Here is a 27,338-nt window from a genome sequence, read left to right as displayed (position 1 = left end):
TCCGGGAACAACAACAACAAAATGAGGTAGTTCAGTGGTAGTTAAAACACGCTTGAAAGGGAGGTAGGGTATGGAAAAACTTTGTGTGTTTGTTTTAAGAAATTATAGACAACCTCTATTATAGAAATACAGTCTACACCTTCCTAACCAGCTGCAGTGGGATGGGAAATAGGAGCTATGGAAAATGTTAGCAATGCAACAAAAGACAGGAAGAAGGAAGGAAGGTTATATATAAAAATTAAAAATCTAGAAATGAATCCAAATACCAGTAAGTATCCAAATATGAGTGAGCAAAATAATGTAATGGATTAAATTCACTTGTAAAAAAACAGAAGTGATTAGTTTGGATTTTTGAAAAATCCATAAAGCAGACACCTAAAAAATAAAACAAAATCACAGACAAAGGTGCAAAATACAGATTAAAGAACAGTATAAAACAAAAAACAAAAAAAACTGGTGGAGCACGGTTAATGTTAGACAGCATCTAGCCTTCCCATCTTCAAGAATGCACTCTATCAAAACAAGATATATGTTTGAGTTTTAAAACATGCATAATTGCTTGTAAGCACTACCACTACCAGGATACAGAAGAATCTCAACCGCCCAAGGAATGCCCTGGTGTGGAGCTTCTGCAGTGAGCCTCTGGCCACTGCCCAGCTGTTCTCTGTCCTGTTGTACAGAATGCCATGCAAAATCAGCATGTAATTTTTTGAGACTGGCACTGGTTTTAATAGGAAAATTAACTAAATGCACATCGTCATTGGAATGTTTTTGATAAATTATAGCACATCCACACTGAGTGATTCTGTGATCCTTAAGACTGAAGTAGATCTCTATGTGCAATGTGTTAAGGTTTCCAAGACATACTATGAAAGTGAAAAGCTCAAGCTGCAGGAACAGTACTTATAGTAAGCACCCACATGTTTAAGTGTCATATATGTAAAGACCCTGGTATAGATCTGGAAGAGTATACACCAGACTTGTCAGGGCTTACTAAGGAATGGCATGGGGGTAGGGCAAGGTGAAGGGAGGACTCTACCTGTGTTAAAAATAACTGGTTTTAAGAAAAGATTTATCATAGTGTAGGGGATGAAGACATTTCCTCTACCCACTCTGGGTTCTTCTGGCTGGAGAATGAATTAAACTCACATGAGACAGAATAACAGGAGAAAATTAAACAAAGCTTTATAACATGTATACATGGGAGAGGCTCAGGCAACCTGAGCAACTCACCAAAATGGCTGAAGACACCACCTTAAATATCATCTTCAGCTAAAGACAAAGGAGGATGTTGGCGGTTGGGGGAGTCAGTTACAGGAGATCACCAGACAAGTACAGTAAACAAGGATCAGGTTATTATGCAGATTTAAGTCCTTGCCTTCCACATTGATAAGAGTTTCTAGAGATAAGGTCATCCCTCCTTCCTGGTACAGAGAGGGAGACACCTTTACAGATGGAGATTTCCTTTACAATGTAAATGTTTCTTAACAAAGGGTAAGTAAACTCTGCTTTTCAGAGTTTCTTTCCTGTCTGCAGTTTTTTTTAAAAGTAACCAGCCCAAAATATTCCTCATGCCAAAGAGACATATCTTGGGGTGGCCAATTCCAGTCCCCCACAATAGCAAAAAATAAAACATTTAGACATAACAATAAATGTCCAAAATCTTTCTGAGGAAAACTATAAAGCACTCTTGAAAGACACAAAATTAGATGTGAATAAGTGGAAACACACACCATGGAGAGAAAGAATCAAACCATAAAGATGTCAGTTCTTCTTAAACTAATTTATAAGTGTGATGTAATCCCAAGAAAAATACCACCAAGGTTTTTTTTTTTCCTTAGATCTAGACAAGTTGATAATAAAATTCATTGTGAAAGGCAAGCATGAAAGACAAGACAAGCAGTTATCACATTAATTACTGATTTGGTTGTCTTTCTACTATGCTTGACCTTGACAGGCTTACTGTTCTCGGTGTCCCTAACATAATCTCTTACATGTAGTAGATTGTCCACAATGGTTGACTTTTCCTGAGAGCACACTCAGAACTACTCAGCACTGGTGTTCTACATGTCCTACACCACCCCCAGCCATGTCATTTATATCTCTGGCATGTAATAGATAAGCTAGCCCTTATTTATGTTGCTCTATCTTTGTTATTTCAAGCAGTTTCTCTGAAGCTAAGTGGTTTAGTTTGGTTTTGTTCTGTTATGTTTTAACCTCAGCCCTTTGGTGTCTCAGTCTTGCAAATGTGATACTTTTTCAACTTGTTACCATAGGTGGGTTCTGCTTTTCATGGCAATGCTTTTCTGAAAACTGCCTAAATTAAGCAGATCTTATTTTTACATGATAATAATGGGCGTTATGATTCTAACAAAGGAGTGATAATCAAATAACCATCGTCAAAGATATATCATAAATCAGAGATGTAGGCATGAGCATTAATGATTTAAAATAGTGCAGATTACTATTAAAAGGCCCTAATTTTGCAATGACCATGCAAGATATTTTAATGTGTGATAAAGGATGCCCATACTCTATATAAATTTGACAATTACAATTTTAAATATTTGATTTCTTTTCCTAGATCCGAGCAGCATTCCACGGCGTAGTTTGAATGGGTTGTTTCATTTTTTAAGGAAGCTTGAATTTTCACTTTGTTTCTCTTGAAAACACCTCCCTGTACAAAGCAAAAACAAGAAATTCCGTTTATTTCATTAACCTTAGAATTACGGATTACGGAGCTGAATGCCTTTATTTTTCCTACAAGCAGCCATTATGTTATCTCAAAATAATTTGCAAATGAGAATTCATGAACCCAAATTTTAGTGAGTTCAATTCTCCAATTGCCACAACCTTTGGGTTTCTTTTCCAGAAATATTACCTAGATATTATCACAGTCGTGGAACAATTTTACATGTATATTTTTATTCCTCCAAGGACTTTGATGGTAAAGGCCTGAGGAGCATTTTATACATTTTTATCACCTAGGTGTCAGCTGCTCCTTGGGATCTAGAGGATATGGGGTCAAATTCCAGTCTGTCCCTCTCCAAGTTCTGGCAGACTCCTGGACGGTTTAGTCCTCACATCCCGGTTCCTGCTTCCAAGGAAACAGATTAGACTATAGATTTTTACCATCCCAGCAAACTCTCCCTGTCTGTACAGTTTTGGTCCAAGCATGAAATTTCGTCCCTTTTTGCTGTGATTTCTACAAAATTCATTCATAAAAGATCTGTGTGTTTGTGTGTGTTTGCTTAGCAGATTTTACCAAAGATTTGGGGAAGATTGAAAGTCATTTACATCTCAAAACAGAAATAATGAGCGTAATACTCCAGCCTCCTACCGTGTAGCTTGACCTACTTCCTTCCATCTAGCCCCTCTCTGCTCTTCTGACTCACCTCCTCTGAAGTCCAAGCCTGTTCCTCCCAAAACAGAGAAAGTAGTTTAGCCATCTTTGTTGCTTTGGCTTCATCTGTCCTTTCTCTCAGTGACTCATCGTCTGTGTCTCTCTCCTCCTCATTCTCAAACTTAGATATTTTCCTTAACGTAGATGATTTCATTCAAGAATTATTCTCATATCCGGTTTTAGGATATCCGATTTCGGATTTAATATCATATCCGATTATTCTCGTATCTGATCTTTCTCACCTTGCTATATTTTGGATCGGATTCTCACGTTCATCTTGCTTTTTGAATCCCCGCCCCCAGCCATAGCCCACCCCCGCCCTTCTCTACACCAACACACCATATAGTTCTAGTCTCAAGCCTTTTTCCTCCAAAGGCGGTCTGAGGATTGCCCCTGGAAGAAAAAGGTAGAATTCCTCCGCATTGTGACGTGTGTATGAGTGACGGTGACGGTCTGAGGTTCAGGGTGCTGTAGAATAGGACGGCGGTGGGGCCTTTCTCTCTGCTCATACCCCAAGCACTCTCCCTTAGTCCTGCACCAGCAGCCTGGAACCCTACAATTATTCCTTTGAAATTTGTTTTGCAGCCTTTATTTAAGGCTTGTTTTCCACTCTAATCTTTAAATTACTGGGTAAAGAGAAGTGAGTTATATGGTTAATTAAGCAAACTTCTCAAAAGAGCAGAAAAGGTGACAAAAACTTTCGAGTTCTTACAAGTTGCTGTTATTTACAAAGATACCACAAAAATACACCCCCCTTTTTTCAGGAAGCTGCCTGCCTTATTTTTTTCTGTCTTCTTTCTCTTTTTTACTATACCTTTGAAAACACCGATCCTTGTCTGAGTTCTCGGTGTTGTAATGTTCAGAAATATTGTTTCTGTTAAACATGGAGGGTAACTTCCTTTCTCTCTCCTCTGGCTGTTTCACTGTTTCAATCTTCACACTGTTTCCTGTTGGGCTCCATAACGAAAACTGTTCATTTCATACTTCTGGTTTAGACAACCTGCCTCACATTCTTTGGGAGTTCTACTGTGAGCTGCGTCTCTGCTGGAGTCTTATGTTCTCTCTGCAGCATGAGCAGCTACTGTTGTTAGTGATTAACTTCCAGTACTTTTTCTACCCCGTGCTCATTTCTGAGTAGTTAACAGCTTCTGGAAAATAGATCACTGTCTTTAGCCTCCTGGGATTTAAGTAGGCACATTTTAAAAATTAGACCTTTGTGAAGATTGAAAGAGAAATGTGACATCAGAAGGCTGACAAGTACTTCAAGATCATCTATGTATTACTCTCCTATGTTGGGCTGTTGTCTGTACCGCCATCCTAGCAGAAGCTTGGTGAAATGAGTGGACGGTGTGGAGAGGTGGAGGAACCCTAGGCACTAAACAGAAGACACGTTTAAATTCCTGCTCTGCCATTTCCTAGCTCTGTGAACTTGGGCAATGTACGTAAGTTCTCTGAGCCTTAGGTGCTTTCTTCTTCTGTAGAATGGGGAGAATATGACCTACCTCCCTAGCGTGACGGATGCTAGCCAATCAGGTGCCTTTGGACAGAATATAAAAAGGCATCCCCACTGTGTGGTCATAGCCCCAAGGGCAAACAGCTGAGCCAGAGGAGCACAAACGGAATGTCAGCCCATACTTGCCCCTTAGCTGGACACCCTCGTGCAGTGCCTAACCTGAAGCCCTGTACAGCCAAGTTCCAGAGGTCTAGCGTCTTCCTCCATTAGGAGAATGCCTGCGGAAGAGCTGGCAGGGGGACAACATATGGGGCCTGCCTGGTGGCTTGGCAAGGATTTAGCACTTTAAGAAAGTAGGCACCTTTTTACCTTCTAACTGATCTTGCTTTTCCGCTGACTCTTCCGTATTTTCATCACACCACTAATAATGCCATATGAACATACTAACTCAAAAGTGGCTCTCTTCACGATGGTGCTCAGGGAAGCACTCCTTTTCCATGCGGTCTCTAGCCCCCACCTTCTGCCTCCTTCACAGATTGTTGGAGCATTAAATTAAGCCATGAATGGGAAAACATCCAGAACATGATCCCAAAAACTGAATTTCTTACTTGTTTCTCTTTTGTATTCCTTCAAGATAATCTGGCATTTGTTTAGGCTTCTTCCTACTATTTCCTATTCCTGAGGTTTCCAAGGTAGAATGCTTGACCCCCAAGAAATATTAAGGATGCTCCATTGAGATGTGAGATAAAAATGAAAACTTTTATTTTATTTATTTTAAACTTAAAGGGAAAGGAATTTATAATATTTGACAGTACTTTATAGATATAAGTATGAATAGAGATATATATACTGAGTGGGCATGCTCAACATTTTTTCTCTGATACAGGTAAGTGATAAAAATATTTGAAGACCATTACTCATTCTCACAGCTCTGTAGCCACCGCACCCTCTGAATGCAGTCACATTTGTTATTCTTCCCTGCCGCCTTTTGATTTACAGAGGAACTGGTAGCCCCTGCATTATCTTCCAGGACAGAGCTTTTATAATTCTTATAATGAAATTTCCTCTCTTCCCCTAACCTCATTGTTTCATTGTTATCTGCACAGGATATGGGAAGAAGTAAGTTTTTTCCCTAAAACATGAATAAGTTGTGTAAGATAATTTGTTACTTAGGATAAAGTCAGACTGGGATCTTTTTGGTTTAATCCTGGAAATTCAGTAAAATAAAATAAGAATGTCGGTTCTGGGTCCCAGTGGCCTGCATTGGATTACGTTAAGCAAGGTAGTTACTTAACCTTTCTGTGCCTTGATCTCTGCATCTGTGAAATGGGAATAATAAGAGTACCTGCCTCATCTCATTAAGGTGACAATTAAAAGAACTAATACCCACGACATTATTGGACTAGGGTCAGGTGCATATTAAACACTACAGAAGTTTGCTGCTGTCAGCACTATAATCACCTCCTTATATTCACCCCTAGGAGAGATGTGGTCCACACCTATGCAACCCTGAACTGGAAGGACTAGTGTCAGTTCTGGATTCATTCACTTTCTCAGCAAACACATACTGGTGGTCTTCTAGGTACCAGCCACTCTACTAAGTGTTGGATACTCCACTCCATTGTCCAACCTTGTACTTCTGTCTAGTGGACTGTGTCTCCCATCACCAACTTTTGGTCACATTATTATGTCATTGCAGTCTACTTTGTAATGGATTCAGTTTCTACTTCTATAGTCAATATAAAGGGCTTTGCTGTTGCAAAATCACTAAAGACTTTGCTGTTGCAGAATCACTAAACACTATGGACGTCTAGCCATTGGACATTTTAAGGTACAAACAGACTTTCGATGCATTATTAATTCCACATTATTACTGTCATTTCCTTAGTTATTATTCCTCCTCTGGATTATTTCCTTATTGTTCAAATAGTTCCACTTACATGAACTTCTTCCTGGGGATGATCCCTCTAGATTGATTCAAGGTGTATTCTGCCTCATACTACCTAATTTTCAAAAAGGATATATTCTCTCTTACCCAAATTGCAATCTTATGAGACTGCCAGAAACTCTTAGGGCTTAATATTCTCTTTAACAAATTGAAGTGTTGGTAGAGGGATAGAAGTTCTGATTGTAGTATTTTGTGTGAAAAGCCAGCAAGTTTAAACATAATTATTTTACTCATGAACACTGCTGTAGTCTTTCTTCTCTCTAGAAAAATAGTTTTTTTAAAAGCTTAGTAAATTCCCATTATATTAAAGCCATTCACATTGATCTATGCATGTAGTCCAGGATATGGGTAGAAAGAAAAGGAAAAATGATAAAGACAGGAATTTCTTCCATATTTCCTCCTTCCAGGTCTTTTACTTCTCACACACAAGCTGAGATAATCTTGGGAGCCAGCCAATTCAAAATTGAGTCTGATAAAGGGATGCACTTCCCAGACCGATGACTGACTCTCCCAGGCTCTAGTGACAGAAAAAATGCAAAGTTTCTTAAATACTTGAATGTTCTTTAAATATTTATTTTGTTGCGAATTGTTCTATGTCCTAACAAAACTGCCGTGTGTTATGTCGTACACTAGACATGATGAACAAAGTCATATATTTCGTTTTTCCAGCATGTGGGCTAAGAATAAAATCTTGGTGCTGGAATTGAACGTTGTATTCTCCAGGCAAAGGAAATGGACATTTATTGGATGTTATTGCTGCTTTCTTCACCCTAATGACATTATGAAAGTTCTTTGACTAATTTAATTTGAAAATATTGTTTCTGTGTTTCAGGTCATGCAAGACAAGATAATTTGCCTTCCGAAAAGAGTTCAGCCTTCTCAGAACCACTCGTCCGTCTCGAATGTCTCTCAAGCAGTTGCCAGTACCACCCCACTGCCTCCTCCTAAACCATCTCCTACCAACCCCGTCACCGTGGAAATGAAAGGACTAAAGACGGATTTGGACCTTCAGCAGTACAGTTTTATAAACCAGATGTGTTACGAGCGAGCCCTCCACTGGTATGCCAAGTATTTCCCTTACCTTGTCCTCATCCATACCCTGGTCTTCATGCTCTGCAGCAACTTCTGGTTCAAATTCCCTGGCTCCAGCTCCAAAATAGAACATTTCATCTCAATCCTGGGGAAGTGTTTTGACTCTCCCTGGACCACGAGGGCTTTATCTGAAGTGTCTGGGGAGGACTCGGAAGACAAGGACAACAGGAAGAACAACATGAGCAGGTCCAACACCATCCAGTCTGGGCCAGAAGGCAGTCTGGTCAACTCTCAGTCATTAAAGTCAATTCCTGAGAAGTTTGTGGTTGACAAATCCACTGCAGGTGCTCTGGATAAGAAGGAAGGTGAGCAAGCAAAGGCCTTATTTGAGAAGGTGAAGAAGTTCAGGCTTCATGTAGAAGAAGGTGATATACTCTATGCTATGTATGTGCGCCAGACTGTACTTAAGGTTATAAAATTCTTAATCATCATTGCATATAACAGCGCGCTGGTTTCCAAAGTCCAATTTACGGTGGACTGTAATGTTGACATTCAGGACATGACTGGATATAAAAACTTTTCTTGCAATCATACCATGGCACACTTGTTCTCAAAACTCTCTTTTTGCTACCTGTGCTTTGTAAGTATCTACGGATTGACATGCCTTTATACCTTATACTGGCTCTTCTACCGTTCTCTAAGGGAATACTCTTTTGAGTACGTCCGCCAGGAGACTGGAATTGATGATATTCCAGATGTGAAGAATGACTTTGCTTTTATGCTTCATATGATAGATCAGTATGACCCTCTGTATTCCAAGAGATTTGCAGTGTTCCTGTCGGAAGTAAGCGAAAACAAATTAAAGCAGCTGAACTTAAACAATGAGTGGACTCCTGATAAACTGAGGCAGAAGCTACAGACAAATGCCCATAACAGGCTGGAATTGCCTCTTATCATGCTCTCTGGCCTTCCGGACACTGTTTTTGAAATCACAGAGCTGCAATCTCTGAAACTTGAAATCATTAAAAATGTAATGATACCAGCCACCATTGCACAGCTAGATAACCTCCAAGAGCTCTCCCTGCACCAGTGCTCAGTCAAAATCCACAGCGCGGCACTGTCTTTCCTGAAGGAAAACCTCAAGGTCTTGAGCGTCAAGTTTGATGATATGAGGGAGCTGCCCCCCTGGATGTATGGACTCCGGAATCTGGAAGAGCTGTACCTGGTTGGCTCTTTAAGTCACGATATTCCCAAAAATGTCACCCTTGAGTCTCTGCGGGATCTTAAAAGCCTTAAAATCCTCTCTATCAAAAGCAATGTTTCTAAAATCCCTCAGGCAGTGGTTGATGTTTCCAGCCATCTCCAGAAGATGTGCATACATAATGATGGCACCAAGCTGGTGATGCTCAACAATTTAAAGAAGATGACCAACCTGACAGAGCTGGAGCTGGTCCACTGTGACCTGGAGCGCATTCCTCACGCTGTGTTTAGCCTGCTCAGCCTCCAGGAATTGGACCTCAAAGAAAATAATCTGAAATCCATAGAAGAAATTGTTAGCTTTCAGCACTTGCGAAAGTTGACAGTGCTAAAACTGTGGCATAATAGCATCACTTATATCCCAGAGCATATAAAGAAACTCACCAGCCTGGAGCGTCTGTCCTTTAGTCACAATAAAATAGAGGTGCTGCCTTCCCACCTCTTCCTATGCAACAAAATCCGATACTTGGACTTATCTTACAATGACATTCGCTTTATCCCACCGGAAGTCGGAGTTCTACAAAGTTTACAGTATTTTTCCATCACTTGTAACAAAGTGGAGAGCCTTCCAGATGAACTTTACTTCTGCAAGAAACTTAAAACTCTGAAGATTGGGAAAAACAGCCTATCAGTACTTTCACCGAAAATTGGAAATTTACTGTTTCTTTCCTACTTAGATGTTAAAGGCAATCACTTTGAAATCCTCCCTCCCGAACTGGGTGACTGTCGGGCTCTGAAACGAGCTGGCTTAGTAGTGGAAGACGCTCTGTTTGAAACTCTGCCTTCTGATGTCCGGGAGCAAATGAAAACAGAATAACTTATTTTTGTTTAAAGTTTGGCTGACATGCTTCTACCAAATACAGTATAAATAATTAGGTAGTCTTAATGCCTTTCCTATTTTATTTTTATTTTTTTTCTTTTTCACACAAAACAAAATGTACACAAAGATTGAGTAAGGAGTATGTATTTTTTAATAAAAATTTAATTGTATTTTTTCAACATTATTATTTGAAAGTTTTATTTGTCCTGAAAGCTAATGTATCTATTATTGTTTTCTACTGAAAGAAACAGTTCCATCTGATCTGTTTTTTGCGGTTTTGTGTTTTTTTCTGTTCATTCTTGTGAAAGAGAGGGAATTTTAAGTTGCATGCTTTTTGGTATTTTTTAAACAGATGAAGATATTTTGCCAAGGTCATTTTTAGCTTGTTTGCACCTGTACAGGGTCCTCGTTTTTGTTTTCATTGTGTCTATACCAAGGAATCTGTGCTAATTATTTTAATACCAGCTGCCTTCTCCATTGGCCAAGTCCATCATTCTACAGAAAATTCTTATCTGGAGTTTAAATTCACATAAGTGCATTGTCACAGTCTATTATTTTTAAATTCCCCCCTCCCCCCACCTCCAACAGAACCCTGACTTACGTTATTCCATATACCTGACGGTTAAAGTCATCCTTCAGCAAAGATTTTCTAAGTGGATGAAGACAATAATCTTCCATAGTTGGCATGCTTGAATTGGTCATTTATAATTTAACTGATTTGCATTCTTACCAACATTTTAGAAATATTTAAAAACTAAATCCAGAGGCTCCCCCCCACTGCTTTAATCTCAATATGGCTATGTAGTACTGGTGAACAACCTTAGAAAAGCCAGATTTATTTTAATTAAAATAGGTAATTAAATTTAAAAATCAGAATTAGAAGCCTGTTTTTTGAGTAATTTAATCATCTTTGATATCTTGATGTGTGGGTACATCAGATGGAAAAAATTTCACTACTAAATCACTCTGTTAAAGAGCTGGTGCCCTCTGGTCAGGCCCACAGAGGCCTCTGGGCAATGTGGTCATTATTCAAATTCTGCCTGTTACACAAAATAATTCACTTATATATATATATATATACACACACACACACACACACACACACACACACACACACACACACATATTAATCAGTTTCCCTCAAGTCTGCCCTTGCTGTGAATGCCAGTGATGCAAGCACAGAACTCTATCTGGTCTCTTTGGCTTAAGATAAGTATCTCATCTAAAATGGTTCTGTTACTTTTTTTTTAAGTGTGAATAAATTGCTAAGTGGATGTCACTTAGCAATAATTTTTCCTGATGGTCAGCAGAACTTTTATTTATCTTTGTACTTAAAAATCCAACATAGTATGGGTCTTGGGCAAAATTTTTCACTGATGATTAAGCTGTGTAGAACAGGAAAATGAAAACACTAGTTGTGCCCTCAATCCAGGACCAATACTACTGATCATGGGAATTTTGTTTTAGGTACCAAATCACATCAACCGTTTTCCGAGCCCTAGTCTGATCTAAGAAGGTTTTGTGACTTAACAATGAAAGAAAATAGGAAGATGATTTGGGGTTTCAAAATGCTGCTTTTAAATTTGCCCCTTGATCCTGGTGACTTTGCTCAACAATGCTATCTTGTCATGTATGGAATAGAACTATAGGAATTACTCTGCAGATATACGTACCTCAGTCGTGTTTTAAATGTTATGATACATTGTGGGTGAAGGGTTTGAAAGAGAGATACTTTTCATTTATCTAATAATCTAATCATGCAAACCAAAATGCTTCACTGTTTCTGCTCTGTGTTAAAGTGTTGGAATGGTGATTTTGTATAGCTGATTTATTTTGACCTGGAATTGAAACATGTTTAAAATAGTAACATGGATCTATTTCTTATAGGATAAAATATTCAATTCCAGAATATTGTCAGGATCCCAATTATGAACAATATGTTGTATTTAGAAACATGGCCCTGTCTGTTTTAAACAAACAAACATAAAACCTGGAAGATTGTCCATGGCTGAGCATGACAAAAACACCCTGTTGAAAGGTGAGCTTAGATAACTACTGGTAAAACTGGGTGCACTATTTTTCTGCACGAAATTTATAGTTATTTTCTATGTCACCCTTCAAAAGGGATCTATTCAGGTTAAAAATCGTATTTATGCTGAAGTCTTTATCTGGTGTTAACTCAATCTCATATGTGTTTATAACTGAAGTCACTAATAATTAGTTTTTATGACTCATAATGATTTGCTCGAAATTCCAAAAGAAGTTGATTCACTTTCTTAATGATTTCACAGGCTGACCCTTCATTTAATAACCTAATAAATAAATTCTAAATGACATCCAATAAATCAGTATAGTTCTATGACTTTATGTTTTAACTAAAAAGGAAAATTCATAGATATTTCTATTCGATTTTATAAAAGTTCATCTCTCAAACTTCATCTTGAATTTTCTGACTCTGGCCCTTTTTAATATTGTGGATTTTTGTTCGCATTCTTAAATAAAAAACATTCAATTACTATTTAGCCTTTAAGTGGGAAACTCAGGTAAATGAACTGCTGACTTTTCTAAAGTCCTTTCACAGATCAACTCAGCAAAACAGGGGTTTAACCTAACCCCTTTCCGTATTTTATAAGTGCTCTTGCTAAAAAACAACAATTGGCTCTGTTTCTCCAGCCTCAGGAGGATACGTGAGAAACTGCTTATGTCAATATAAAAGCGCCATGCGAATTCATAACTCCTGTGGCTGCTTGAAGCCCATAATGGGTACACTTTCTGGTCAGTTTTAGTTGTTAAGTGTAGAACAGACAATCGTCTGGTGATGGTCAGGTTGAAACAGAGCATATAAGTACATCCCAACGGAACTCTCCTAAAAAGACCACAACTCAGAAAACTAGCTACCTGTTGGGTTTTGTTTTTAACACAACACTTTTAATATAAAGGTTCTTAATGCAGTGAAACCTGTTATTTACAATTATGAATGTTTCTTCTTGTTCACCCACCCTTTTCCCTGCCCTTGCATTTCCCATGTAGCTATTGTAATGAGTTCTAACAGTTTACACGGCATCCTCTGTGGCAGGCTCTGCTTCTTCAGAAAGGCTTAGAAGGTATGCCTGCTGTGGGTTTTTTGTTCACGTCGAGGTGGCTCCTCACCTGCCTCTCAAGCCATCGTTGTAGAGAGGGGCTTAAACGACCCGGAATGTTCCTAGTGTTACTTGGGATGAGGAAAGTCCAAGTTCTTGCAATATGCTACCTTAAGATTTCTGATATTAAGAAAGAGAAAACAAAACCTTTGCTTGTATCTCTTGTCACCATTTCCCCCAAGAGAAGTTTTTCTGTTTATTTTCCTAATTCTAATATAAGAAAAGTCCATTTTTAAGTAGTTTGTTTTACTCTCTAATCTGATTTCATACCAAATACGTGCTCAAAAGTAATGATATATTTACTTAAACAGTGAACATTCATGATCTATCTTTATGAAAACTGTCAGCAGTACTTACTAAACAGATAAGATACATTTCAATATAATTTCAATTTGTGTTCAGAGACTAAATTAAGATTCAATTAACATTGCCCTATTAATCCTGAATGTGATAATTCTATTCAAGCAGTTCACATTTGTGGTAGGATCTCAATAACTCGAAATAGGTTTCCACACTAACCCTTAGTTAGCAACACAAATTAACACAGTACAGTTATGAGTAGGGGGAATGCCTCAAGGGTCTGTAAGATTTTTTCCTCTTTTCCTGTCTATTCAGAGACACTATAAGAAAGCTTGGACATTTTCGACCAGACCTGCACTGACTTTTCAGCTTTAGACCTCAGTGACATGCTTCCAATAGAACTTCATACCAGCCTTCCAAACTAGGGATGCACTCTCGCTCCATTTTCCAAGAACCGTCAACGGATAAAGGCAACATCCTAAAGTTCATTTTGGGGAAAGGGAAGAGGGTCTCCTTCCACCCCAAGGAATTTTTTTTAATCAGAAGACCTTGAAAAGGGGGATATAACTTTGAACAATTTAATTTCTTGGCCGTGTTTAGTAACAGTTCCTATGCATGGTTTTTAACGTATAAATTTGCTTTCTTCCCTCTCCCACCTGATTCTGCCTCTTTAATGAATATTTTTACTGGGGTTGAAACTCAATGCCTTATGTGCTCACTCAGTTTCCCTTCTGCAGCTTGTTTTTTCTCACTATCTGTATGTGTTCAGATTGTGTCAAATGCTGGCAAAACCTCTAAGACTGTCAAGAAAGGCTTGAAAGTTGATTTGTCCTAGTGCAAATTCAAGATAAATGTCTTAATGTTTTTTGGCTATGTAGTACATAGGAACAGAAAATAACTTAAATAAAGTCATTTTTGTAATTTAAAACTGAGACTTGTGCCTTTCTTACTCGTTTTTTAGAAATCATGTTTATCTTTTGCGTTTCTCTTGTATTTTTGCATAAACTGTTACTCAGGCTCCCTGTACTCTGCAGGAAATAGGCCACATGCATTCTTTCACTTGTGTTCAGCTAGTTTCTGCGATGGTGACTAATTATTTCCTTCCTTAATTCACTGTCCTGCATCTACCTCAGGTGCCTCTGGAGTTTCATTTGGGTAATTAGTGCCTTAATATGTAATCTGGACTGCAATCTCTGTGCATTTGCCAGATCAGATTATACTGTTGCTGTCCAGCCCAGCTTTCAGTAAGTACTTTTATGGTAATGATTGTGGTTACTTAAAGGAATCAGAATGGTTCTACACAGCTGGGAGGCCTCCCATAGGGAACTACACACATTCCAGGCTTAGGAAAGCGCTTTGTAAGGAAACCTTATATACCACTTATACATAAGAAAATTGTGATGGGTTACTTTTGAAGCCAAGTTGTCACTTTAAATATTTTTCTACAGTCATTTGTAACTCATTTATTTTACCGATAATCAACTGATAGTGCTTTGGAGAAGGTCTAGTGACATGAGGAAGGATTATGAGTGTGGTGAGAGAGGCCAGGTAAATGTGTGCATCAGAAGCTTAGACCGGCTTGTGTGAGAGATCTGGGGAAATTTTGGAGACCAGAGCTGGGGAATCCAAATCTGGTGATTTCAGTGCAATTTGCACATAAGAAAAGACTGTCCACTGCCGCCTTCCACTGTCCCCATCTTCCAGTCCTCTCTTTTATACAGAATAATGAGATAAATACTGAAATTAAATAAATTGCTTCTGTTGTTCATTAGTGTTGGCTAGCAAGATGAAAGAAAAGCATCTTGGTTTGGGTGGAGAAGCACATGAAGAGGGAAGTCACTAAAGCCAGGCTGAGACTCAGTAGGGTACTTCCATAGCCATAGCACAAGGTGAGTTTGCATGTCATCCTGAATATTAAGGTAGGAAAAAAGTGAAAATCTGTTCACAAACTGCATTTTTCTGTGTGCAAATCTTTGAATACAGGTTATACTTTAGATTTCATATTTAAACATATTTGAACAAAGCAAGGTGCAAATAAACATTTTTGTCATCATACATACCATAAGTGATAGAATATTTTCAGAGTTTGAATATTTTCATAAAGGACACAGCATTAGGCAGTTGTTACTACCAAACATCTGAACCAAACTGTCCATTCTGATTATTTTGATTCAGGGATTCTTCTGTTATAAAGTTTGGGAAAAGTAGAAGATGGAATTTCTCTTTAGTTTATTTTTTTAATCCTTTAAGGAATTAATTTTATTTCAACTCAAGTTACATCTAGACGTTGCCATTAAAACAGAGGTTAGTTCAATTCTTATTAGTAGTCTCAAGTAATGTAGATCTTGGGGAAAGAGACACAACAGAGGCAACAAGTAAGTTTTACATTTTATATCTCCTCCACAGTTCTTCTAAGAAAAAAAATCAATTTCCCAGCAGTGATGTTGATACAGAAAAAAATTATAACATTTCTTCAATCTAAATTGCAAGGGTTTTTGGGATTCCTTTACAATTTCACATAGACTATGTACTTTTGTTAAAATTATACTCTAAATAGTATTTGGACAGCTTTGAATGTCTCAGGCTGATTTAGTCCAAGAATAATTAAAGCCAATGAAAAAACATGAAGATATATTGATTGTAAGTTTGAGGAATAAATGCCCACAAATTTATGAAGTAGTTAATGAGTTCCATTTGTGCATATTGAGTTGTAAGTATAAATTATATTTCTTAGAGATTTAAATTGCTTGATGAAAAATACTTTGTGGGGTAGTCAATCTCAACAAAAACCTGAAAGGCTGTGTACATCCATGACTTGTAAGTCGTGTTAAAGAAAAACTTATTCTGACGCTTGTTAAAATGGTAAGGAAGACTTTATTCATGGCTTGGTATTTATTCAGAATTTTTTCTTGACTCTCCCCAGGTTCTAGCTTCTGGCGGTGTGACCCATTGACTTTCTTGGTCGTCATATTCTGAGCCTTAACGATATCAGCATGCTAACAGATTTAGTTGTTCTATGCATCCAGAAACAAAGACAGGATGTTGATAGCCTCTACTTTAGTGAGGAAGTATTTAAAATGAATTCAGGCTTGTGAAATTAAAAACTAGAGATTCAGCTTCAATCAAAACTTCTCAACGTAAACACTGGGCTACGAGAATATTTTGTTAAGTCCAGATAAGCTCTCAAAGAAACTGAACTGGTGTCAAATGGGGAAAATGAAGAATGCCAGAGGGATTAAATATCTGATTTATGTTATATAAGACTTTTGTTTGTGGGGGGTGGGGTGTGTGGAGGGCATGGAGGTGTTGCTTGCTTGCCAGGGGCCTGCGGATAAAGGATGCTCAATGCACTTTCTGAAATTCAGGCGGATGTGTTGTCCTTCAAATTTTACCAACAACAGTGTTAAAATAATCAAACCTCAAGTACAGCAAACCAGCTGGACTACTATTTTCAGATAGTCTCCCTAACTCAGAAATTGCTAGTGACCATTGTATGCTTTAATGTAAATCTGATCAAGAACTTGCATCAAAAATACCTGAAACTTGACTCCAAAATCTTATGGTAAGTGGTGAGAATGGCATTCTTAATAGCAGTGCCTACACCATAGTAAACAATTATATGACAGAAGTTGCATTCTGGGTTGTCTTTAAATGCTTAGAATCATAAACATTTCTTTGTGTGTACAAGGAAGAAAAAAAATTATGCAAAAATTTATCTCGAACTCTATGAAGACTTTAAATAGGCCTGACAATAAAGGGGTTATACTTTATCCCTGTACAGTCATGCACTACGTAAGGATGTTTCCATCAATGACAATCAGAGATACAAGGGTGGTCCCATAAGATTAGTACCATATAGCCTAGGGGTGTAGTAGGCTATACCGTCTAGGTTTGTATAAGTACACTCTATGATGTTTGCACAACAACAAAATCACCTAACAGCTCATTTCTCAAAACGTATCCCCGTTGTTAAGCGATGCGTGACTATAGTTGAATTGATTAGACAGGAACCTATAGCGTGTTAGATATTCATAGAAATGCCCCTTCTGTCTTCAGTTCTGTCCATCCAAACCTAATTTTGGCTCTGAGACTTTTTTAAAAGAGTTTTAAGGCTTATTTAGAATTTCTCTAACACTTTCTACCTGCCTGATTATTTAAGGCACTTATCACTTGTACCACGGTTATTTTAGGACCTATCTTATCTCTCCTTCAAGAATTGGAAGCCTAATGTGTATAGAAACCAAAATTTATTTGTCTTTGTATTTCCCTAAAGTGCTTCCCATTGCAACTTATACAAGATGGGCTCTGAAAAAAATATTGCGAATCAACCAAGAGGCCCAACTCTATGAACCAAGGGCCTAGGAACTGTGAAGGGCCATCATCCCTCTTCAAACTGGTTCCTGGATGTATTCTTTTCCTAGGGCTGCTATAACAAAGAACACACACTACGTGACTTAAATAATCAGAAATTTATTGTCTGAAAGTTTGAGATCAAGGCGTCAGCAGGGTTGGCTCCTTCTGAGGGCTGTGAGGGAGAATCTATTCCAGGCCTCTCTCCTACCTTTTGGTGGTTTGTCAGCAATCTTTGGTAATCCTTGGCTTGTAGATGCATCACCCCAGATCTCTGCCTTCATCTTCACAGGGCTTTCTCCCTGTGTGTCTATCTCTATGTCCAAACTTCCCCTTTTCCTAAGGACACAGTCACATTGGATTACGGCCCACTCTAATGACCTCATCTTAACTTGATAATCTGCAAAGACCCTATTTCCAAATAAGGTCACATTTACAGGTACTGGAGTTTAAGACTTCAACATCTTTTGTGGGGCCAGTCAATCCATAACACTGGGCAAGATATTTCTCTTTCTTGATGAAGCTATTACATTCCAGATTTATTAGAAACGTAGAATTTGGAGCCCTTGTAGATTGGCTAGTCTAGACTCTAGGTTTGCAAATGGTGTTCCAAGGAGTTCTAACTCTCCAACAAAGTATCTCAGGAGGACTCAGGGACTGGATTGGACCCCTGGTTTCATATCTGTTCCAATTACTATTGCCATGTAACAAACCACCCCAAGCTCAATAGGGTAAAAACCATTGTATTACCTTCCATGTTCTGTGGATAAGGAATATGGGCAGGACACAGCAAAGACAGCTTTTCATCTCTGCTCCACAATGTCTGGGACCTCGGTTGGGAAGACTTGATGGCTGGGACCTAGAATCATCTGGAGGCATCTTTACTCCCACAACTGGCATTTGATTCTGGCTGTCAGCTGAAACCTCACCTGGGCTTCTCCATACAGCCTGGGCTTCCTCACAGCATGGCAGCTCCAGGGTAATCAGAGATCACACATGGTAGCCTAGGGCTCCAAAGTGACTATCCAACAGACAGAAAGGATACTGAATCACTTTTTGTGACCTAGCCTCGAAAGTCATATACATCATTTCTGCCATGCTCTATTAGTTGAAACATCTGTTAGTCATAAATCTTGCCCGATTTAGGGGTAGCGGAGAGGGGACACAGACCCTACCTTTCAATGGGAGCAGTGCCACTGGTACATTGTAAGAAAAATGTATGGAACAGGAGATATTGTGGCTATCTGTGAAAAATACAATCTGTCACACTACCCAACCAACCTCTTCAATCATTGGGCAGCACCTCTCCCTGACTCTTTTTTTTTTTTTTATATATTTTACTTTTTTCCTTTTTCTCCCCAAAGCCCCCCGGTACATAGTTGAATATTCTTAGTTGTGGGTCCTTCTAGTTGTGGCATGTGGGATGCCGCCTCAGCGTGGCTCACTGAGCAGTGCTGTGTCGGCACCCAGGATTTGAACCGACGAAACACTGGGCCACCTGCAGTGGAGTGCACGAACTTAACCACTCGGCCACAGGGCCAGCCCCTCCCTAACTCTTTTATGTTTCCTAACAATTACGTAGATAAGAAATACAGCATCCATAGAGGCTACGTAACACTCATAAAGATTGTGTGAACACAACCTTTCAGCATATCCAGTGATTATTGTAGAAAATCAGAAAATTGAGAAAGCAAGTATTTTCTTCATCCCTTTTCTTTGTTTCTTATTTTTTTGGGCAAGCTGCCAGGGAGAGTCTGGCAGAATTTCTATTATGAAATAACTGGAAGAAAGTCATCATTTCATTTTACTGAATCATATTTTTAAAATCATCAACTTTCTGACACGGTTTAAACTAAGTGCTTTCACAAATTTTATTTATCATATGCTTCTCCCAATTCAGCCAAAATTTCCTAAGTTGCTCGGAGACGCATGTGTACACACACATGCACACACCCCTAGTCTGTAACTTACACAAATTAATGAGAGGAAAAGTTTCATCAGTGTCTGCGGTGAAAAGTGGAGACCTGGGGTGGCGCCTTAGCCAAGTCCCTCAGCTTCCGTTCTGTCCAAGCACGGGAGTCTGCCCAGTGCCCTCACTCCCTTCCCCAGCCTGACAAAGCCTCACAGAGACTCAAGAACAGGTCTCTGAAGCCTCCAACCCCTTGCTTTGCAGGAGCCTTCTCTGGTAGGTCCCATCCTTCTAGCTCAGAAGGAACATCTGGGCGTTGGGAAAAGTTTTCTAGGAAACAATTACTCATGAGCGAAGGGACCAGGAAAATCCCAGAGATGTTCCCCAGCAGACAATTTAAACCAATGACTCGCAGCTGGGCAGCCTGCCCTGTTACAGCTGATGTGAACTGAGGCAATGCAACGCTGCATTAAGATCTGTGTTCTCCCTCCAGCCTACCAAATCTCCAAGCCAATTCACTGAGGGCTCCCTTCACTCATGTTCACTCTTATCAAATCCACCAACATATTTAGCTCATTCAGAAAGAATAACTATTTAATAGCACGTCTTCCATCATAAGAGGGCACCACAGACATCAGCTGGAGTCTGAATGTCTCTTACGATTTAGATGACATTGGCTATACTCCCCGTTCCATGCCCTTTGGCAGTCCAGTGCCCTCCCCCAAATTTTACATATTTCTGATGTGTTTATGGTTTCAGGCCACTGGCTCTGAACCTCTGTTTCTATGGAATGTCTTCCATTCATCAACTCTTCATTCCACATGTTTGATCCCTGTTCTATACCTGAAAACGAGTCTGCCCTGTTCCTTGGTTACCCGCCCCCCCCTTCACACTAGGCTTTCGTGCACTTTAGAGACTTGAATGAAGGTTTGGAGAGACGGCAGAGCATTCGCGAGGCCATGTGAGCCACTTTAAAGCCCCATATTTGTGAAAACCCTTCAGCCCGTCCACGGAGTTGTTCCGCTATCCCCCAAAACCCCCACCCACCCCTCATCTTCCCTCTCCCCAGCCCTCTCGTCTCTTCGCTGCTCCACAGCCCCAGTCTCAAATTCCTCACTTCTAGCACAGGGCTGTTTAACTTTCTCTCTTGTTTCGTGGCCTCCTGTTATCTATCTCCTCACTCTCACACCCCTCACCAGTCCCCCACAGCTTATCAAAATTTTTCTCAACACACTTCCATCGTGTAAGAGGAATACTGGTGTCTGCGGCTAAATTTCTTTATCAGCCTGTTTGTTACAAGTTGTTGCTCTGACTGGCAGCTCTCTGACCATTACTCCTGTCTTCTTCAAAATTCCCTGCCTTTCTCCTTCCCTTTTAATATGCCAAATCTCCGTCTTTGTCCTCTTTGTCCTTACCAGACCTCGGGGACCTCACTTACTTTCAGGACTGTGTCTTCAGCCTTTCTATAGCAACACCCAGATCTCTGCCTTTTGTTACCTCTTCTCTTCTACCTCTCACCTCCAACTGTCTTCTGGACATTTCCACTTGTCCTGTCATCTCAATGTGCCTGAGAGCAAACTTCATCTAAGCATAACTGTTGTAATGGCAACAACCTCCTAAATGGTCTCCCCACAAACCTCTTGCCCCTCCATCCTGGCTTTCTCCTCTTCTCCATTGCTAGACTAGTTTTCCAAAGTGTAATTCTGATCTTATTGCTCTTCTGCTCAAAAACCTTCCCACTATCTCTTAACACAGTCTTGTAGACCTTAGCCTGGCTTTCAAGATGTACCACAATCTAGGCCTGACCTGCGTTTCCAACACAGGCCTGGAATCCAAAGTGAATTCAAATCCTTACTATCCATTCACCTAATATATGACTCGGGAAAATTAATGTAAACTCTCTGGCCTCTGTTTATATTAAAGGTATCCATATTTTGGCCCTTCCCAGGAAGTTCTGAAATGTTATGTATCCTAATGCTGGCACCACCCCCAATTCTGTCCTTAGGAAATTATAAATTTCTTCTCATAGTTGATCACCAGTCCTGGTTCTAATCAAGGTAAAAGCCATCCATACTCTTGAATTCTACCTATATCCTCAGCCCCAAGTCATGGCTATTTTCAAGGTCTATATGATATAACCTAAGGTTTGATAGCAAGAAAGTAAAATAAAGTGACAATGTAATAATCTATGCAGTCAGCCAAGAGGACGGTTAGTTGTATCGTGGAGTGGTTAGTGGGGGCTGTGAGGAGGAGTGGGTGGAGTTAGGGAAGGATGGCTCGTTCCTTTTTCTCCAAAGTTCAAATGCTGACAGGTAACTGGAGATATAGGGGGTAAGACTAGAACGAAAACTCCGGCTGTCTCATAGCATCTGCATTTGAACCAGAGTTTACATCCCATCTCTGCCACTGTCTGACTGTCTTACAGCAAATCACTTAGCTGCTTAAGTCACAGTCTCCTCATCTGTAAACTGAGTGGGGGAGTCCTTATCTACAGGGCTATTTTGACGAGTAGCGGTGTGAAGTATGCAAGGGGCCCAGCTCATGCTTGCACTCAAGAAATTTGCTAGTATCATGATGACTATGGACCGAGGTCAGGATAAGGTAAAAGGTAGCCTATAATATTGCACACTTTCCTAAAGTCAACACTTACTTAACACTTAGAATGTGCTAGTCATTGTCTTAAAGGCAGTAAGTTTGTACCTTTACCCTCAAGGAGCTGGAGCATCCCAGGGGAATCACAGGTAAGTAGTGACCGTTGGGCAGCGAGATGAGGGGTGTGGTAAGTGTGTAAATGCAGTGCTCTGGAAACACAAGCACTTTCTCAACCAACCAGCACCTTCTGAGCACTTTCCAGGTACCATGCACTGTTCCAGGTGCTGAAGAATCAAACATGAATGATATGATCCCTGTTTGTCAACAGTTCATAATCTAATAGGCAAAGACAGCTATGTACTCAGTAGCTACAATACGTTACAAGAGCTCACCTAGAAGTCTGTTCACGCTGCACAGGAGCACAGGGGAGGCTGTGGTCAGACTCACCTGGCAGACAGGAATGGTTTCAGGTGACCCTGAGCTGAGTCTTGTTGAGGAAATAAGAAGACTGTGGAGAAAGAGCTTTTTGGGCAGGCACGGAGGCCTGAAAGACTCGTGATGTCATTGGAGGGCCTGGGGGCAGGAGAGGACCAGGAGCCACTGGAATTGAGGGGAAGTGAAAAAGGAAGAAACAGCAGATCAGCTTGAGGGTGCCTGTCCTTTGTGTGCCACCCACCAGAGAGCTCCTTAAGTTTGTCCTTCAGACAGTGGGAAACGGGAGGGAATTTAAGCCCATCCTCTGTTACATTCAAAGCCTGGATAATCTTACACGGTCTCTCTGAAACCTTCCTCTCTGTTTTCAAGTCCTTGTAAAAAGGAAAAACTACCATCCCATCTTTCAGAAAACCGCTGCAGAAAGAAGCCAAGCCTCAGACTGACAATGCCCAGAGCAAACTTGGCAGTGCATAACGAGGCTCATAAACATTAATGTGTTGCTTTAACTTGTCCTTGGCATCACTGGACCTCAGGGAAACCACCCAGCAGACTCATTCTGCTTTGTCCCTGCCTCTTCCTCTTCTTTCACACCCCAGTTTCTTCTTTTGCTTTGCTGCCGTTTTTTTAAATAGTCCCGCTGATGCAGGAAATTTGCCCTGGTTAGAGTCTAGAAAGTCCTAAAGGAAACCACTCAATTAAACTCTGAGTGTCATTCTCAGGGCAACACTCTCTTCCTCCCTCTGCCCCTGCGCAAGTAGTATTGGGGTGCTCATTTGGAGGTGCCATTGATCTCAGGGCACACAAGGGTGTCCACAGTGTGTATGTACCCACCCTTTCTGAACCGCCCTCCTGGGCGAGCCCAGGCTGCCTGCTTGAGTCACGTGGGCTGGATGGTCCAGACCAGGAGATGTGGAGGAGGATGTGACTGGGCTCAGCCAAGTGTCCCCATCTGACCTCTTGCTCTTTTTCTGTCCCCAGAGAAAAGGTGGAGCTTTCCTGCCCACAGAACTTAAGGTCCTTTTCCCATTTTTTGCACCACATTCCTGCCGTACATCCTGGGGAGAATGGGACTTGGCGTTTGGTGTTTCTTATGGACGCACTCTGCAGAATCACTTTGTTCTAAAAATCAAGGGCTTTGATGGGCCTGCTGGGAAAACTGTGTGTTGAAAAGCTAGAGGGCATCCTCTTCCTCTGATGGTACCATTTCTTAGTGTACTTTGCACTCCCTGCCTCCCCCAGGGTGAGGCTCAGGCTCCGGCAGGACCCTGGCGAGCCCACATCTACAGTGGACTGTAGTGGGCATCTATGCCCAGGGCCCTAATGGGCCACAGAAGGGCACGCAATCCAGGCTGGGGGACAGGAGTGGTAAGGAGACGCTTCCCCAGAGTAGGTGACGTCTGAGCTGTATGTTGAAGGACATGTGGGAATTGCTCAAGGAAAATTAACCAAAGAAGAAGGACACTCTAAACAGAGGCTAAGAGTTGTAGAAGGGAGCAGATCCAGGAATAGGAAAAAGTTAAATCTGCTAATCAGTCCTGCCCAGAACTATCTGTGATGATGGAAAAGTTGTATACTTGCGATGTCTGTAATGGTAGCCACAAGATACATGTGGCTATTGAGCAAGTGAGGAACTGAAATTTTAATTTTGTTCTTTTTTTAATTTAAATTTAAATAGCCGCATGTGGCTAGTGACTACTATATTTTTTAAACACTTTATTGAGGTATGATTGACATACAAAAAGCTGTACATAATTGATGTTTAGAACTTGATGAGTTTGGAGATCAGTATCCACGCGTAAAATCACCACCACAATCTATGCCATTAACATCTCATTGCCTCCAAAAATGTCCTCCTGCCCTCTTTATTTGTTATTATTATTTGTGTGATAAGAACACTTAGATCTACTGTGGCTCCTGTATTGAACAGCTGAGATCTGCTGCTGGATCATGTACACGGTTTTTTCCTAGTAAGTTTCATTTTCATTCTAAAAGTGAAAAGGAGTCATTGCAAAATTTCAAAACAGAGTAAATTACATAAGTAGACTTAGAAGAAAGATTACTTGCAAATTTAGAAGCAGAGTAATTTGGCTAGGTTTTCACATGCATTCACTTTCCATGACCTTCTTAGAAAGGTGACAAAAAGAAAACATATAAAACAAACATTGCCATAAAATTCATCTTTGGAAATGACCTGGCAGTGGAAACTACCAGACAATTAGCTCACCTACAAACCAAGAAGTAAAAGACAGACATCACAGTAGCAAATTGAGTAGATGGCATTAACGGACCATTCACTAGGGCTTGCATACAAATGGCCAATTAAATGTGGAAACCAGCGTTCAACCCCACTAGTATTCAAAGACGTTTCAATGAAAATTAATTCCCGTTTTTCAACAACCAAATTAGTAAAGTTTTCTTTTGAAGACTGTGTGTTGTTGAGGATGTAGGTAAACCGTTGCTCTCTCAAATGTCTTTGGGAGAATAAGTAGATACATTCTTTCAGGAGGCCAGTTTGGCAGAATTTTAGCAAAAGACTTGAAACTATTTAAGCGCTATCAGCTATTCCATTTCTGGGAATTTGCCATAAGGAAGTAATTAGGGATTCTTGCAAAGGTTTATGCACAAGGCTGCCATGTCTGTATTACAAACAACAGTGAAAAAAACGACAACAACCTAATTGTGGCTCCCAATAGATGTATTAGATAAATTATGATACATCTACACAACTGAACTCTACACAGCCATTAAATGTCATCTTGTGTATGAATACGTAACTGCATGGGGAAAATGTGTGTGATATATTTTTTAGTGGAAAAAAATCAAATCCCTATTAGAATGTAAGATTTCAGTTGAGTATAAAAAAACTGGCTGAATAGAAAAAATACTTGAGGGATATTCACCAGAATGTTGATGGTGTTTATCACTTCGTAGTGTGATCATGGGTGATCTTTATTTTCTTCTTTATGTTTCTCTGCATCTTATGACTTTCTCCAATGAAAATCTGTGACATTTAAAATAGAAAAGCATTTTTTTTAAAGCTGAGGTTGTTAATTATGTCTGTAGTGTTCATTTGTAACAGAAGTAATTGAAAGTAGGTAATTGCCACACTTCTGCCACACTTCTGCTACAGTAGATAAAATAAAGTGGTGGCAGACATTTGCTAGTCTGGCCTTGTGGACAGAAGAGCTTTTAAAGAGGCTAAGTGACTTTGGAGCCCTTTCCAGAAACTCTCCCCTGCTGTTGGTAGCAACAGAAGTGCTTTAATTAATCAAGGTAAAATGCTGTCAACCAGAAAGAATTACGTATACGACGATAATCTCACAGCCAGAGAGATGGATGGTTTATATAAATAGAAGGGATTTTTCCCCTTGTTAGGTTCTTTCTAAGATTTTAACCCAGATTTATCTGGAAAAGAAGAGAGGAGAGTAGCAAGGAAAGCTTATCCAGAGACCGAACAACCAGAAACTTCAACTAATCAGAAATTCTTCTGCCTTTGACTTTTAGGAGAGAATGGGAAATCTCAAGAAAGTGACTCTAAATTGAGAATTGCTCATAACCAACTTTCAGGGTATTTCTCAAGGCTTTACCAATCCAGACTAGTCTCCAGACTTTCTACATCAGTATTTGTCATTCTATCCAATAAAAATAATTCCTAATGGTGAATCTCAAATTTTGGAAGATTTTCATTATCGACTAAAACAGATTAAATTATGTTCTATATACTCTACTTACTACATAGAAGGAAAGGAGGAAGGAAGGAAGGGAGGGAAGGAGGGAGGGAGGGAGGGGAAGGAAAGGAGGGAGGGAGAGAGAATTATATAGACTGGGAAGACTGGATCCACCCAAGGACTCACACGTCAGCATAGAGCTCTGGCTTCCAAGAGCCTGGAACGTCTCTTTGTAGTCTGGCCAAATGTCCGGTATCATGCTCTGTCCGCTATTTCCCTGAGGGAGTGAGAGCCCCGCTATCTCACAGCCTGCCTCCTCCTCTTGCTGGCTTGGGGGCTCACAGACATTCCAAGGCATTCATCCCATTCCTCCTCCCCTGTCAGTCACTTCCTCCACCTTAGCATCACAGCAGGAGACTCTCTCTGTTCCTGAATCTCCCTTGTCGCTCTTCTGGGATTAGCTGATGAACTCTCTAGGCAATTCTGCACATGCGTTTTACTTCCAGTTGTGTTTGGTGACGGGAATCATTTCTGTTTCGGCATTTGGAAACTTTACTAATTAACAATGACTTTCCGTTCTTCTCCTGGTTCTGATGGATACTTAAGAGGGGAGAGAAGAAAAAGTAATCTTCTATTTCTAAAGTGACTTGAGTCGTTAATGGGGTTTGGGCACAGAAGCAGAGATAGAGGTTAGTCAATGGACAGGAGATGGCAATTATGGGTCTCAGCAGATTGTCCTGTTAGAGTTGCTACTATGTGACCAAGCCTGCTGGGGCAGGACTGGGTTGTATGTGGGTCTCAGCATATAAGGAAAAACAAGGACAGCATAAGAGGCCTGTGAAGAAACAAATCCTTTTACATTATTTGTAAACACCTTTAAATATTTGCTAGCAGCAGATGCTGAGGCAGAGGCAGTGTAAAATGGATGAGCAATTTCACATTTTTGAGAGGTCAACACAGTAGGTCTGACCCTGCCTTAGTGGGCCCCAGTGTTCCTCAAGAGACTGCTAGATTCCTGGCTCTTATGAATA

At 40.1% G+C, this 27,338-nt stretch overlaps 1 protein-coding gene and 1 long non-coding RNA gene across 4 annotated transcripts in view; one reads left to right on the top strand and one right to left on the bottom strand.

The window, feature by feature from the left end:
- Positions 1 to 14,281, top strand: part of LRRC8C (leucine rich repeat containing 8 VRAC subunit C) — a 75,251-nt gene extending 60,970 nt beyond the window's left edge. For 2 of the 3 annotated variants that reach the window (XM_070592376.1, XM_008516085.2), the window contains one exon: positions 7,637 to 14,281. In XM_070592376.1, the coding sequence (XP_070448477.1) occupies positions 7,637 to 9,910 (2,274 nt within the window). In that variant the 3' untranslated portion in view covers positions 9,911 to 14,281. Of the gene's footprint in view, positions 1 to 4,969; positions 5,210 to 7,636 lie in introns of those variants that run through there. The other variant, XM_070592377.1, reaches the window with a different exon arrangement.
- On the bottom strand, positions 2,482 to 3,752 carry LOC139079154 (uncharacterized). The gene is made up of 2 exons (XR_011532503.1): positions 3,396 to 3,752; positions 2,482 to 2,677 (listed from the first exon to the last, which is right to left on the bottom strand). It is a non-coding gene; the product is annotated as an uncharacterized lncRNA (long non-coding RNA).
- Positions 14,282 to 27,338: the final 13,057 nt, after the last annotated feature.

The sequence above is a fragment of the Equus przewalskii genome, chromosome 24 (assembly GCF_037783145.1).
Source record: "Equus przewalskii isolate Varuska chromosome 24, EquPr2, whole genome shotgun sequence".
Lineage (NCBI taxonomy): Eukaryota > Metazoa > Chordata > Mammalia > Perissodactyla > Equidae > Equus > Equus przewalskii.
The sequence above is the reverse complement of the archived record's forward strand: the minus strand, read 5'-3'. Positions and strand labels throughout refer to the sequence as shown.